Here is a 15,779-nt window from a genome sequence, read left to right as displayed (position 1 = left end):
TCAAAAAAAAAAACAAAAAAACAATTTCCCATTGGAAGGTTTCGACCAGAGGAGTAACATAATCTGACTTCTGTTTTAACAAGATCACTCTAGATGCTGTATAGACACTGAGAGGAAGGCAAGGGTAAAAGCACAGTTAGGAGGCTATTGAAATAATTAAAGACAAGCGGGTATGGTGGCTTAAATCCTGGTGGGCAGCAGGGTTTGTAAGAAGTGGTGGAATTCTGGATGTACATTGAAGGTGGAGCCCACAGGATAACTGATAATTAGGTGTGGGTATGAGAGATAGAAAGGAATCAAGGATGATTTCAGGGATTTTGGCTTGAGCAGCCAGAAGTATGGAGTCACTATTAAACTGAGATGGGAAAGACTATGGTTGGAAAAAGTTTTGGGGAGATGAGTAGGAGTTCAGTTTTGGTCACCTTAAGTTTGTATAAAAGCCTAGAATGAAGAGAGTGTTCTGAGATGGAGAGATAGATAAATTCAAGAGTCAGCCTATAGATGATATTTAAAGCCTTGAGACTAAATGAGATTGCCAAAAAAATGAGCATGGATAGAAAAGAAAGAGGTACATGAACTGTGTCCTGTGCCACTCCAAAACTTTAGAGGTTGGGAAATGAAGAGTAACTCTGTGTTCTGTTATACCTTTCATTTTTAAAATTACATAATTTTTAATAATTACTGTCGGGATCCAGAGAATTCTAAAAGTGTGGGCATTGGCTCATCTCCAGGACTTATTTATTTTAAATTATTATTTTTTGTTATGAACATGCTTTTTAAAAGTTCATGTCTTAAAGTATTCAAGATGTACAACTGTGAGGAGGGAAGCATTACTGGACTATCACAGAAAATGAGTAAAAAATTCCATTTGTGAAGTTACCATTGGTGGGGATTCTGTTTATTCTCAATTGACAAACAGGACGCTAATTAGCATTTACTCTGTGATGGACTGATGGAAGTGACAATGAAATAACATTAGACATTTGAGTTGCGATAGTGTAGAAGTATATGAGTTTTGCCAAAATTAGTGGGAAGGCCATTCCATTGCCAAAGGAAGAGAACTATATCTAATGCCATCCTTCTCCTGTAGAGGAAGAGGAGGTGACATACACAGTCATTGATCAGTTCCAGCAGAAGTTTGGCGCTGCTGTAAGTACTGTCGTCAGTCATTCCCAGTATTGTCTGTATATAGGTATTGTGTCTGTGTCTCATAAATTTATTATAAGATCTTTGACATTTTCCCTATTAATTAAACAAAAATATTTAGGTACTTGCTATATGTCAGACATTGTTTTGAGATCTGGGGTAAAACAATAATCAAGACAAAGTTCCAGCCCTCAAGGAGTTTACATTCTAATGCAAGACAATAAACAAATGATTGTATTCCAGCTGACAATAAGTGGTATGAAGAAAAATAAAGCATGATATGCAGAATAGAGTGACAGGGAGGTCCTGTTTTATATGGAGTGGACAGAGAGAACTCCTCTGAGGAGGTCACATTGAAACAGAGACCTGAAGGAAGGGAGCTAGCCATGTGGATATCTAAGGGAAGAACCTAAAGGAGAATTAGCAAGTGCAAAGACACTGAGGCTGAAGCATTCCTGACTTGGATGGAGGAACAGCAGGGAGGTCAGTGTGGCAGGAACACGGTGAAGAACAGTGGTAGGAAATGGGGAGGGGCCCAGAGGCAGATCATGTAGGGCTTTCTACACATAATAATATAAGGATTTTGAGTTCGACTTGAGTGAGATGGCAAACCATTGGCAGTTTCAGAGAAGAGTCAGAAATTGTCTGACTTAACATTTTAAAAGGACCACTCTGGATGCTCTACTTAGGCAATTTCTTTATAACCATGTATTTATTTGAGAAGTGGCAGTATCTAATTATCCTAGAGTGTGGTTCACAAATGGGCTTCAGGAGAGTTGTTGAGCTTTCTGTGTAGGTGCAAGCCTATGTATGTGTGCACATGGATGCATTTTTAAAGGGAGAGTTAGTTATCAACAGATTCTTTTTTAAAACAGCATTATTCAGATATAATCCATATGCCGTACAGTTCACCTATTTAAAACATATAGTTCACTGGTTTTTAGTATATTCATAGAGTTGTACCTCCAACACCATAATGAAATTTAGAACATTTTTGATACCCAGAAAGAAACCCCACACATCTGAACCATCACTCTCAATCCCCCTTCAGCCCCTGACAACCACTAATCTACTTTCTGTCTCTATAAATTTGCCTATTCAGGACATTTCATATAAATTGGATCATACATATGTGTGGGGTTTTTTTGTAACTGACTTTGTTTACTTAGCATAATGTTTTCAAGATTCATCCACATTGTATCATGAATCAGTATTTTACTTCGTTTTATTGCCAAATAATATTCTATTGTATGGATGTACTACTTTTTTTTTTTTGAAACAGAGCCTCACTCTGTTGCCCTGAGTAGAGTACCCTTGTCAGCAAGCTCACAGCAACCTCAAACTCCTGGGCTCAAGCGATCCTCCTGCCTCAGCTTCCCCAGTAGCTGGGACTACAGGTGGATGCCAAGATGCCCAGCTAATTTTTCTATTTTTAGTAGAGACGGGGTCTCTTTCTTGCTCAGGCTGGTCTTGAACTCCTGAGCTCAAGCAATCCTCCCACCTTGGTCTCCCCAGAGTGCTAGGATTACAGGCGTGAGCCACCACGCCCCACCAATGTACTACATTTTATTTTTCCATTCACTACTTGATGGACATTTGGGTGGTTTCTACTTTTTGAGTATTATGAATAATGCTGCCATGAACATTCATATACAAGTTTTTGTATTAACATATGTTTTTATTTCTCTTAGATAGATATCTAGGAGTGAAATTGCTAGGTTGTATGGTAACTCTATGTTTAACTTTTGGAGGAATGGCCAGACTGTTTTCCAAAGCTGCTGTACCATTTTACATTTCTACCAGCAGTGTATTAGAGTTCCACTTTCTCCACATCTTTGCCAACATTCTTATTATCTGTCATTTTGATGATAGCCATTACATTGTGGTTTTGATTTCTACTTCCCTGATGGCTAATGATGATGAACATTTTGCCACGAACTTACTGGTCATTTGTGTAACTTCTTTGGAAAAATGTCTACTTAGATCCTTTGCCTATTTTTAGTTGAGTTATGATAATTGTTTTTATCACTGAGTTGTAAGAATTCTTTATATATCACAGATTCTTTATAGGGTCCATGACAACAACAATTAAAAATGAGTAAGAACTTTTGCTCTAGAATTTTGAGGAGGTAGTTGGGAATTTTTTTTTTTTTTTTTTTTTTTTTCTTTTTCTTTTATTTCAGCATATTATGGGGGTACAGATATTTAGGTTATGTATGTTGCCCTTGGTCCCCCCCGCCAAGTCCATGTTTCAAATATGTCCATCCTTCGGGTGGTGCGCATTGCACTCCTTGTGTATACAAATACCTGTCCCCTCCTCCCTCCTCCCCCCTCCCCCCTGCCCAACATCCAATAGATGTTATTCTTATATGTGCATTTATGTGGGAATTCTTATCAGTAGTGAAATATAGCTTTTGCTGCCAGTTCTGCAGCCTTCTTATTGTTGATTGCAGATGAAACTCAAATACAGTCCCCTTTTCACATCATTGGTGAGAGATACTCAGAATGTAGAACTCTTTATGCTCTCTAAAGAAAGACAGTGCTAGTGTGAATTGCTATGCCATTCTATTTTCAAGTAATCTACCTACCTATAAAATGGGGATAATCTTATATCATGTAGATATTTTTATGAATTATGGGTTAAGGATTTTAGAATTATATAATATTTTGAAATAGGATGAGATTATAGATAATCAAAGTACAAGAGGGTATTCCTGGGGTACTACTATTTCAGTTTTAAATAACTTAATGAATCCAAGGCTTTAAGGGACCTATCAGGTCCTTGTTTCTGTCATTCTGAATAGTAGACACAGTGAGACTTAGCTGCAACATGTATTCCTTTCAGATACAATAAATTGCCCTGTGTTAGGGGCATGCCATAAATTTGCATGAGGAATCTTGCCATAAAGATTAGAATTCTTTCTTGGAAGCATCAATGGTAACAAAAAGTGCCTGAGTTTTCAACTCTTATTAGCATTTGGGGTATGAGTGATTTATTTTCCAGTTGTGAAATACTTTTGATAAAACTAAAAACAGAATCAGAAGTGTCAAGTGGTGATTTATATGTGTACGTGAAACAGACTTTGTGTTTTAGATTATTCAAATTTTGTAAGTTTAAAAAATATTCACTTTTTTAAATGACTGGTCATTTTACTTGTGCTATTCGTGGTGTTATAATGCCAACAATTATTCCTTGGAGCATTTTCCTTTTCTTCCTTTTCTTACCAGATGTTCCACATCAAAAAGCAGAGTGTCCTGAGTGTGGCAGCAGAAGGAGCTAATGTGTGTCGTCATGGGAAACTGTGTTGGCTTCAGGTAAAAGTTGTTTCTGTTTTTTGTTTTTTGACACAGGGTCTTGCTCTGTCACCCAGGCTGGAGTGCAGTGGCACTCCTGGGCTCAACTGATCCTGCTGCCTTAGCCTCCCAATTAGCCAGTACTGCAGGTACATACCACCATACCTGGCTAATTTTTAATTTTTTTTTAAAGATGGGATCTCACTGTGTTGCCCAGGCTGAACTCAAACTGTTGGCCTCAAGCAATCATCCCATCTTAGCCTCCCAAAGTACTGGGATTATAGGCGTGAGCCACTTTGCTGGCCTAGATTTTTGAAAACTTTTTATTTTTATTTACTTACTTATTTTGTTTTTTTGAGACAGAGTCTTACTCTGTTGCCTGGGCTAGAGTACCGTGGCATCAGCAGCGTAGCTCTCAGCAACCTCAAACTCCTGGGCTCAAGCAATCCTCCTGCTTTAGGCTCCCGAGTAGCTGGGACTATAGACATGCACCACCATGCCTGGCTAATTTTTTCTATATATATATATTTTTTTTAGTTGTCCAGATCATTTTTTTCTATTATTTAGTAGAGACGGGGTCTCACTCTTGTTCAGGCTGGTCTCGAACTCCTGACCTTGAGCAATCCACCCGCCTCGGCCTCCCAGAGTGCTAGGATTACAGGCGTGAGCCACCGCGCCCGGCCCCAAATTTTTATTTTTAAATAATTATAGAGGGGCGAAGGTGGGAAGAGGGTGAGGGAGCAAAAATTACCTATCCTGTACAATACTATTTGGGTGATGAGCACACTAAAAGCCCTGAATTCCTCACCATACAATTCATCCATGCAACAAAAAACTATTTCTACAAAAAAAATAAAGTAAAATTTTTCCTGATAAACAAATGGTATCATCAGTTTGATGCTATCAGTATATTCTACCAAATTTTTGGAAAGAAATTATAAATTCACTGGTAGATTTATTCTTAATTGTCTTCTTTCTGTCAACTCAGTGTCATTGTTCTGTAACTTGTTTGGAATGTTCTTCATTCTGGTACTCAATTTATTCTTTTCAAAAGAAAGAAAAGATTCACTTTTTCACCATCATTGCTGTCTGACAGGCTCTAATTGAGGTCTTCTTTCCCACCTCTGTTCTATCACCTTAGATATATGAAGAGTTTATTCTCTCTTCTTCTAGGGTGGTAGCTTTCCACAGCAAGTTTCTATCACATCATTTTTGTTTTTCTGGACCTGGGAGATGTCAGTTGAGGGTCCCCATTATATCAAAAGAAGCTTGTGGTGAGCCTCAAATAGCTAGAGGATGGTTAGCCACTTTTGGATTTAACCCAGCAGCATCGGTATTTAAGGGTGGTCAAGAGAACACACTGAATCCCCAGTCAGTGTCTTCTATGCTTTGACTCAGGACCTACTGCCACTCACTGAGAGAATATTTTCTGTTAGAGTTGGCAATCTGTCCTCTTGAACTCCTCCCTCTGGAATGTTTACCTTCTCCAAGGGAAAGGAATGGAGGTGTCCGAGTCTAGTTTTGCTCAAGGATTAAATTGCCTCTCTCTTGTTCTGTGTACTTCCTTGATAAACCTTAGTTTTTAGATGACTAGATTTGAGTTAGCAGTACAGTCACAAATAACTTTTTATTTTTTTCGAGACAGGGTCTCTCTCAGTTGCCCAGGCTAGAGTGCAGTGGCGTCATCAAAGCTCATTGCAGCCTCAAACTCCTGGGCTAAAGTGATCCTCCTGCCTCAGCCTCCTGAGTAGCTGGGACTATAGACATGTGCCACCACACCCAGCTAATTTTTCTATTTTTTGTAGAGACAGGGTCTCACTATGTGGCCCAGGCTGGTCTCGAACTCCTGGCCTCAAACAATCCTCCTGCCTCGGCTTCCCAAAGTGCTAGGATTACAGCTGTGAGCCACCACGCCCAGCCACAAATAACTTAAAACAAACCAAAACTTCTGTCTACTGAAACAAAAGCATAGACTTTCTGGTAATTCAGGTCTGGGCAGTCCTAGGTTATTTCCTAATTTGTCCCCTTTGGTTTTCTAGGTACCATAGGGGATATCCAGTTGGTTATAGCTGTCCTTTTTGTGACTGGAAGCAAATTAATGGGCACATTTTCCCCAACCAGGTCCTTGGGCTTGTGTGTTTAAACCCTCACAAATAATGGTATATATTTTATGAGGAAAGAAAAATCCCATTACTTTTTTTTTTTTTAAGGGCAGGATTGGCTAGGTGAAGTGGCTCATGCCTGTAATCCTAGCACTCTCACTTGAGGAGTTTGAGACCAGCCTGAGCAAGAGCGAGACCCCGTCTCTACTAAAAACAGAAAAATTAGCTTGGCTTGGTGGGGAGCGCCTGTAGTCCCAGCTACTCAGGAGGCTGAGGATCACTTGAGCCCAGGAGTTTGAAGTTGCAGTGAGCTACAGCGATGCCACTGCACTCTACCCAGGGGACAGAGTGAGACTCTGTCTCAAAAAAAAAAAAGAGACAGGATCATGCTCTGTCACCCAGTCTGGAGTCCAATAGCATAGTCATACCTCACTACAGCCTCAAACTCCTGGGCTCAATTGATCCTCCCTGCCTCAGCTTCCCGTCTTGCTGGGACTACAGGCGTGTGCCACCATGCCTGCCTAATTTTTTTTTTTTTTTTAGAGACGGGGTCTCACTGTGTTGCTCAAGCTGGTCTCAAACTCCTGGCCTCAAGTGATCCTCCTGTGTCACCCTTCCAAAAATCCTGGGATTACAGTATTAAGCCACTGTGCCCAGCCTTTTAGAATGTAACAACAGGATTGTTAAAACAAAGTAATACTTTACAGTTTACAAAGCACTTTGACAAACATTATTTCATTTACAGAGGCAATTTTAACATGTCAAAATGTTGTTTCTGCTATATTCCTGTTTTTAATAACATGCTTATTGCTTTCTCTTGATTTCTTCAGTTTTATAAATTATGTATTAACTTCTATTATCGTGAATTAAGATTTTGCTCCTTTGTAGGACTCATGCCTTCTTAGGTCTTCCCAATTTACTTGTGTCACAATTTTTGGTTAAGACAGAATTCGGGCTATCTATTATTTTGATCATGTAAGCCAAGAAGAATTGTTTCTTTTTTTGAACAACTTTCTGTTTTTCACAGAATTAGTAATTGCCTCATTTTATTAGCTTCGTTTCTTTGCACCTATGACGAAGCCTTCCCACCTCTTCAAGAATTCCATACAATTTTTTCACATGCTTAAATCTATCCTGCTAAATTATGTTGCATTTTTGTCTTGAAGCCATCTTTCCCGGAGCCCTCTACTCGCCTGTTCCACTGTAGGTTGATGTTCTTAAGCCCGGAAGCTACAAGGGAAGATGTCTAGACTAGAAGCTCACAATTCAGTGTGCAGACTTTCATTTTTTGCTCCTCTACTGAACCCTTACCCTTCTCTTATGTTCCTGACCCCAGAGCCTCTCTGGTTGGATTTATCCAGAGAATGTATGTTCTGTCCTCAGTGGGAAGGGAATGAGTGAGGTTAACAGGGGGGCTTACTTCGCCTTACACAGACCTTTAGCCCGTCCTCCCTGTTTCCATCTCCTCACTTTTCTTAGTATTTGGCACCTTTAATTCCTGAACCTTTATTTTGTTTCTTTGTTTTGTTTTGCCTAATCTGCTTCCTTTCTATCCATGTTTGCTACAGCTTTTCTTAACTTTATTTAAATATTTAATCTTCATCTGTGGTCAAATATTTTCACATATAATAATGTCTTAAGATGTAGGTGGCAAATATTAAGAGTCATGCAGTTTTTTATATCCTTTGGCCCACTTCTCAGGGCCACTTTTAGGAATCTACCATAAATAATTCAAAATATGAAGAAAAAACATATGCAAGAACCTATTTATCTGGGCATGATTTTAAATAGTTAATGATAGATGTTACAATACATTTGATAGATCTTATACAGCTGTCAAAAATTGATGATGAGAGCAATATGGAAAAATGTTTGAAAGTTTATGAGTGAAAAAGCAGGATATAAATTTGAATGCATGTTGTTAAAGCCATATACAGTTTTAGCATATGGATGGCATACATTGATTCACTGAAGAAATATATGACAGCCATCTATTTGTTCAGCTCTGTTCTAGCTGTTAAATAGTGGTGTTTGTGGTGAACCCTACATAATCTCTTCTACCATAGAGTTTACAGCCTAGTAGAGAATTGTTTTCCAGACATTTGTAATGTATCTATTCAATTTTTATAATTAAAAAAGCAGGGGGAAAAAGCAGGGATTCACTTTTAGTTGTCAAATTCTAGCAAAAAATATGAAAGTTTTGAGAATAGGTGCCAGGTAAGTCTGGCAATTGTAGCTATAACAACAGTTCATCCTAGCACTCTGGGAGGCCGAGGCGAGTGGATCGTTTGAGCTCAGGAGTTCAACACCAGTCTCAGCAAGAGCAAGACCCCGTCTCTACTAAAAATAGAAAGAAATTAGCTGGACAACTAAAAATATATAGAAAAATTTAGCCGGGTATGGTGGCGCATGCCTGTAGTCCCAGCTACTTGGGAGGCTGAGGCAGGAGGATTGCTTGAGCCCAGGAGTTTGAGGTTGCTGTGAGCTAGGCTGACTCCAAGGCACTCTACTTAGGGCAACAGAGTGAGACTCTGTCTCAAAAAAAAAAGAAAAAAAAAACAGTTCAGCTCCTGAAATAACAAAAATGGCGTCAGACTTCACAGGGCTGGCTTTTTAGACCCATTTGGATCTTTTTTGCCTTCATTCTCTGCCTTGGTAGGTCATCCAGCTATGCTGCTTTTGTGATTTTTATGATTAGAAACAATCTAGAATTCTTATATAAAATTGATCTGTAAAATAGTGTTGAATGTTTGACATCCTAACGTTTGTGCCAGTATATTTGTTGCCTGTTTTAAACCACTAGAAGGCAGAGATCTCCCCTTATGTGTAATTTTATGTAACACTTAACACAATCATGCATATTATGGAACTCAGAGAAGTAGCATTTCATGTTAATAACAATGAGATGCTATTCATTTACCTTAAACCAGTGATCCCTGGAGTATTAGAGTTAGAGATACAGGGGGAAAAAATTTTTTTTCTTGTCTCTACTCTTTACTCAACACAGAAAAATTCTGACCCCAAATGTGTGGAGGTTGTTTCCCCACACACCAAGCATGCAATTCTGCTGTATATTCTCTACTAGACACCAGCTTAGTGTCCTTTAATTCAATTCAGTTCTGACACTGTTTACCTAGAGATAGTGTCAGACTCCACAGGTTGAGGGCTCAGTCCCATAAGACTGCCCCCTACTTCAGATGCCAATGTTTCTTTCTTTCTTTTTTTTTTTTTTTGAGACAGTCTTACTCTGTCACCTGAGCTAGAGTGCTGTGGCATCTTGCTGCCTCAGCCTCCCAGGTAGCTGGGATTACAGGCACATGCCTGTAATCCCAGCTAACTTTTCTATTTTTAGTGGAGATGGGGTCTTGCTCTTGCTCAGGCTGGTCTCGAACTCCTCAGCTCAAGCGATCCTCCTGCCTTGGCCTCTCAGAGTGCTAGGATTACAGGCGTTAGCCACCGCACCTGGCCAGTTGCCAATGTTTCTGACCAACCAGCTATAAATTGGGGTTCCCATGACCACCTCCTCTCATTGATTTAATTTGCTAGAGCAGCTCACCGAACTCAGGGAAACACTTTACTTACATTTACCCACTTCTTATTATAAAGAATATTACAAAGGATATAAATGAACTGCCAGATGGAAGAGATGCATAGGGTGAGGAATGGGAGAAGGGGCTTACCACCCTCTAGGAACCTCCACATGCTCAGCTATCCAGAAGCCCTCTGAACTCAGTCCTTTGGAGGTTTTATGGAAGCTTCCTTATGTAGGCATGATCGATTACATCATTAGCCATTAGGGATCAACTTGACCTTCAGCCTTTTCCCTTCCCTGGAATTTGGGGAGTAGGGATGAGTCTCAACCCTCTAATCCTGCTGTGGGTTTTTCCTCTGACCAGCCCTCATCCTGAAGCTATCTAGGGGCCCCCAACCACCAGCCATCTCATTAGCATACAAAAAACACTCTTATCATTTCCATGATTCCAAGGGTTTTTAGGAGCTTTGTGTCAGGAAACCGGGAGGAAGACCAAATATGTATCTCAGAGTATCGCAATTAGAATGCCATAGGTGAAACTGGTAAAACGGTAAAGTTCCGACTATAAAAAGTGAAAGTCTAAGTCATCAGCTTATCCTTTGCTTTCCTTTTGAAAATCACAGTGATTGTGTCTTTTGTTTTACTTAAGATTATTTTAAACCTTTTTCTCCTAAGAATCATTGAGTGCCTATTATTCACTTAAATGTGAAGATGTTAAATATTTTATTGCACGTCTTTTATTCTTGATTCCCAGATCCCTTCCCCTAGTTCTTCCTTATCCTATGGTATGTATGTCTGGATGGTCTATTGTAGGTGGCCACAAATAGCCGAGTTTACTTATTTGACATTTTCCTTCTGGGAAGTCGTGCTTTCAACAACGGACTTCAGATGATATTAGAAGACAAGAGAATTTTGAAGGTAAGTGTGTAAGCTGATTCCTCCCTTGTAAGATTATCAGCCAGGTTCTAATTACTCTGTCTCCTTCTGATTCCTTAGGTTATTCATGATTGTCGTTGGCTTTCCGATTGCCTCTCTCACCAGTATGGAATTTTGCTGAATAATGTCTTTGACACACAGGTACATGAAGGGAAATGCTGGATTCAAACCAGTACACATAGCTCCTGTAGAAAATAGGCCTCATCTGATGAGCGATTGAAAGTCGTCTTCTTTTTTTAGGTGCCCCATTCCTGCCCAATTCTTATGTAAGATGTTTGTATAATATGATATGTAAGAACATTGGTATACTATAAAAGCACTGTAGGAAAGTTACTTAAAACTATTTAGGAATGTGTTTTCCTCATTTTGCTCCAGAATTTGTCAAGTAAGAAGCAAGGTCTTCATAGCATTCAGAAACTCGAGCAATTCGGGGATCATTCAGAAGTCTGACAGGGGAGATTTTAGTGTAAGATGAATAATCATATCTCTGCCTTTACCATGTATGTATCAATTAAGGCAAGGTGGCATCTAGCTCAGGGGTACAGGTTGTTCTGGATATGCCCCCCAAAAAACCTATTCTGGCCCAAAACAGCCTGAAGAGATGTGATTTGTCTCTCATCTAAGGGACCTTAGAGAAATGAGAAATCCCTAGACTCTAGTAACTCTTTGAGCTGATCTGGGTTTCTGGTTTGGCTGTGGGAGCAGTAAAACTATTAGTTCTCCTGACATTTTCTTTAAGTTCTTCTAGGTTTATGCCAGTGAAAGGGATATCTTGAATGCATAGCCTAGAGTCTTTAGAGAGGGAATGAATGAATTAGCCAATTATGTTTGAGCAGCAATTCCTAAAATTCAGTTTTGTGTTACTATATGTGGTTCACTTTTGCTCTTTGTTTATCTACTTATAATAGACTTTGACATTTCTCCTGTTTACATGTTCCTTTGTGCCTCCTTTCAGGATCTTTCGTTATATAGAAATTGCTTGTATGCTTACCCCAAAATATAAGAGAATTGCTCATTTTTTCATTGAGGCTGATAGGCTTCTTGATTAAATCTATTGTCTAATGAGGACTTTGGCACATTTTTCCATGTTTTTCTTTTCATATTTCCATTGTCTAAGAAGCAGGAAATCAGAATTTGACCAATTTGGTTTTCTTTAACATACTGTATTAGTTTCCTATTCTGCTGTAACAAATAACCACAAATTTAGTGGCCTAATACTGTTTTGGAGGTTAGAAGTCTCAAACCACTTTCACTGGGCTAAAGTCAAGGTGTCAGCAGGGCTGGTTTCTCCTGGAGGCTCTGAAGAGAAAGATCATTTCCTTGGCTTTTTCAGTTTCTAACAGCCACTTATATTCCTTCGCTTGTGGCCTCTTCCTCCATTTTCAAAGTGCATCACTTTAATTTCAGCTTCCATTATCGCATCACTTTCTCCTCTGATTATGTAAAATCTACCTCTGCCTCCCTCTTAAAAGAACACTTGTGATTACATTTAGGCCCTACCTAGATAATTCAGGATAATCTCCTTATCTCAAGATCCTTAACTTAGTGACAGCTACAAAGTCCCTTTTGCCATGGATGATAACATTCACAGGTTCCAGGGATTAGTATATCTTTGGGGGCCATTATTTAGCCTACCACACACAAATAATTATTGCAATTCTTAATTTTATTAGCTTTCCTTACCAAAACTTTATCAGAGCTGCTAATAGGTAATAAAAATAATTCTTGAATTTTATCTTCCTTTCCTATTAACCAGAAGCACCAAAGAGTAATAAATTACCATTAATGCAGACAAATAAAAGAAGTAGAAAAGAAAGTAGACAAGGACATATTAAAGTTGTATTATTTTTTTCCCTTTTTAAAAATATTTTTCAGAATAAGTTGACTGAACAACTTTAAATTTCCTATTGGCATTGTCTATCATGTAGGTCCTTGGGGAAAATAGTGTTTAAAGAATTGTCTCTAAATATATTTCTGCCATGAGATAGATTTCTGTATATATTCAACTGTTCTGTTTGTCTTTTTTTAATACCATAGGTAGCAGATGTCCTTCAATTTTCCATGGAAACAGGTGGCTTTCTTCCAAACTGCATCAGTACTTTGCAGGAGAGTTTAATCAGACACCTTAAAGTAGCCCCTAAATATCTCTCCTTTCTAGAGGAGAGACAAAAACTGATTCAGGTGAGTATTAAAAGATGTCCCATATGATATTAATTTTTTTTTTCTTGAGACAGAGTCTCATTCTGTTACCCTGAGTGGAGTACCCTGGTGTCAGCAACCTCAAACTCCTGGGCTCAAGTGATCCTCTTGTCTCAGCCTCCCAAGTAGCTGGGACTACATGTATGCACCACCAAACCCAACTAATTTTTCTATTTTTTGTAGAGATGGGGTCTCACTCTTGTTCAGGCTGGTCTCGAACTCCTGAGCTCAAGCAATCCTCACACGAGTGCTAGGATTACAGGTGTGAGCCACAAAGCCCTGACTGATACTAATTTTTTCAAGTGTTTTCTGAACAGGATCATCAGCCTATTACATAGAGAAATGACAGCTGCCATATAATTACAAGCATTGCCTAAAATCTTAGTTGTGCCAAATGAGAACAGTTTGTGGTCTAAGTGGGTAAAAGCCAGGATCCAGATTTGTTGGTTATCAATTAAAAGTACTTTGGGCCAGGTACAATGGTTTACGCCTATAATCCTAAAGCAATTTGGGAGGCTAAGGTAGGAGGATCACTTGAGGCCATGAGTTTGAGACCAGCCTGAGCAACATAATGAGATCCTGTCTCTACAAAAAATTGAAAAATTGGCTGGGCGTGGTAGTGCATGCCTGTAGTCCCAGTTACTGCAGAGGCTGAAGGAGGATCAGTTGAGTCCAGGAGTTTGAGGTTGCAGTGAGCTAGGCTAATGCCCTGTGCCCTAGCCCAGGCAACAGAGTGAGACCCTATCTCAAAAAACAAACAAAACTACTCTGAAATAAATTTTTAAGTTGGGGCAAGGGGGGAATTTTTGTGGTAATTTGGTTTAAGGCAATGAAACCAAAATCATCCCATTTATTTCTCAAAAAAAATATTAGCTCCTAATATCCTTGACTGTATTGACTACAACTTTGTTCATGTCATGAAGTCTGTTGCCTCCAGCTTTGAATGAGAAGTCCTGATTGATTGACGTACCTCTCCCCTTAGAGGTGTGTGTGCGTGTGTGTGTGTGTGCGCGCGCACTTATAAGGCTATCAATTGTATGAAAGTAGAAGGTAATAATAGAAGAAAATGACAGTGTTTTAAATTAAGCAACCCTTAAACAGTTATTTTCTTTAAAGTCTTGCTTACTATTCGGAGAAAATTATTTTTTTGTCCCTAGGAAAATCCAGAAGTATGGTTCACACGACCCCTTTTACCCTCTTTACTGAAAATTTTGGCCCTGGAAGCTACCTATCTGCTACCCCTTCGCTTGGTACTCCTGGATGAGATGATGTCTGACCTAACCACCCTGGTGGATGGGTACCTAAATACCTATCGAGAAGGGTCTGCAGACCGGCTTGGAGGCATAGAGGTAAGTGTAGCTCTTTGTGGGTGTGTCTTTGGGACCTCCTTTCTGCCTTCTTCCTCATGGAGAACAGGCACAGTGATACCCTCTCTTCACAGCTGCAGCAACTTTTGTGGGGCAGACTTGGTGATAAATATTTTTGAAGGGGCTACAGCTTGGGCTTGATCCATCCCCTTGAGCACCTTTTCACAATATTAAGTTATGTTTCCAAGAAATACTTCTGTCAAAGAATGGGTAAATTTAATATTTCATTAGTTCTTTTCTGCAGCCAGAGGAATATAAGAAAATTACAGACTAGGAATTGGCAAACTGTTTCCCAAATTTAGACCCATGGCCTAAATTTGTACAACTCATGAGCTAAGAACAGTTTTCACATTTTTAAAGGATTGTGAAAAAAAAAGAAGAAGTAGTAGTCAGGGTGAGGTGGCTCATACATATAATCCCAGCACTTTGGGAGGCTGAGGTGGGAGGATTGCTTGAGGCCAGGAGTTCAGGATCAGCCTGGGCAACATGAGGTGTCCCCCGCCATCTATTAAAAAAAAAAAAAATCAGCCGGGCAAGGTGGCATGCCTGTAATCCCACCTACTTGGGAGGCTGAGACAAGAGGATCATTTGAGCCCAGGAGTTCAAGGTTATGGTGAGCTATGATTATGTCACCGCACTCCAGCCTGGGTGACAGAGTGAGACCCTGTCTCTAAAAAGAAAAAGAAAAGAAGAAGAAGAAAAAAAAGAAGTAGCATATGAGACCGAGTTCATTTGTGGCTCACAAAGCCAAAATATTTACTATTTGACCCTTTACAGAAAAAGTTTTCCAGTTGCTGCCATAAACCATTCACACTTATGAATATAGATACAAAATTCTAAATAAAATAGTAGCATTTTTCATATGAACCCAACTTAGATGTGTTATTTTTTCTTAATGTGTCACTGGATTCTAGTTGCAAGCATGGTTAAACATTAGAAAATTCTCCATTTTATTAGAGCCAAGAAAGTCATATGATTATCTCATAAATACTGAACTTTTAAAAATCATGTTCAGCTAGATGCACTGGCTCATGCCTGTAATCCTAGCACTCTGGGAGGTTGAGGCAGGAGGATCACTTGAGGTCAGGAGTTTGAGACCAGCCTGAGCAAGAACAAGACCCCGTCTCCACTAAAAATAGAAAAAAAAATTAGCTGGGCAACTAAAAATAAGTTTTGGTGTATATATATACAGCGGTTAGAAAT

The 15,779-nt window shown here is 39.3% G+C and overlaps 1 protein-coding gene across 1 annotated transcript in view; it reads left to right on the top strand.

Moving 5' to 3' along the window:
• Positions 1-15,779, top strand: part of EXD1 (exonuclease 3'-5' domain containing 1) — a 37,189-nt gene that overhangs the window by 13,829 nt on the left and 7,581 nt on the right. Inside the window, exons 4-9 of the mRNA XM_012649249.1 lie at positions 1,091-1,149; positions 4,375-4,461; positions 10,888-10,992; positions 11,071-11,151; positions 13,048-13,191; positions 14,367-14,558. Of these exons, the coding sequence (XP_012504703.1) occupies positions 1,091-1,149; positions 4,375-4,461; positions 10,888-10,992; positions 11,071-11,151; positions 13,048-13,191; positions 14,367-14,558 (668 nt within the window). The remainder of the gene's footprint in view (positions 1-1,090; positions 1,150-4,374; positions 4,462-10,887; positions 10,993-11,070; positions 11,152-13,047; positions 13,192-14,366; positions 14,559-15,779) is intronic.

The sequence above is a fragment of the Propithecus coquereli genome, unplaced genomic scaffold, assembly GCF_000956105.1.
Source record: "Propithecus coquereli isolate 6110/MARCELLA unplaced genomic scaffold, Pcoq_1.0 Scaffold3, whole genome shotgun sequence".
Classification (NCBI taxonomy): Eukaryota; Metazoa; Chordata; class Mammalia; order Primates; family Indriidae; genus Propithecus; species Propithecus coquereli.
This window is presented reverse-complemented; position numbering and strand designations above follow the sequence as displayed.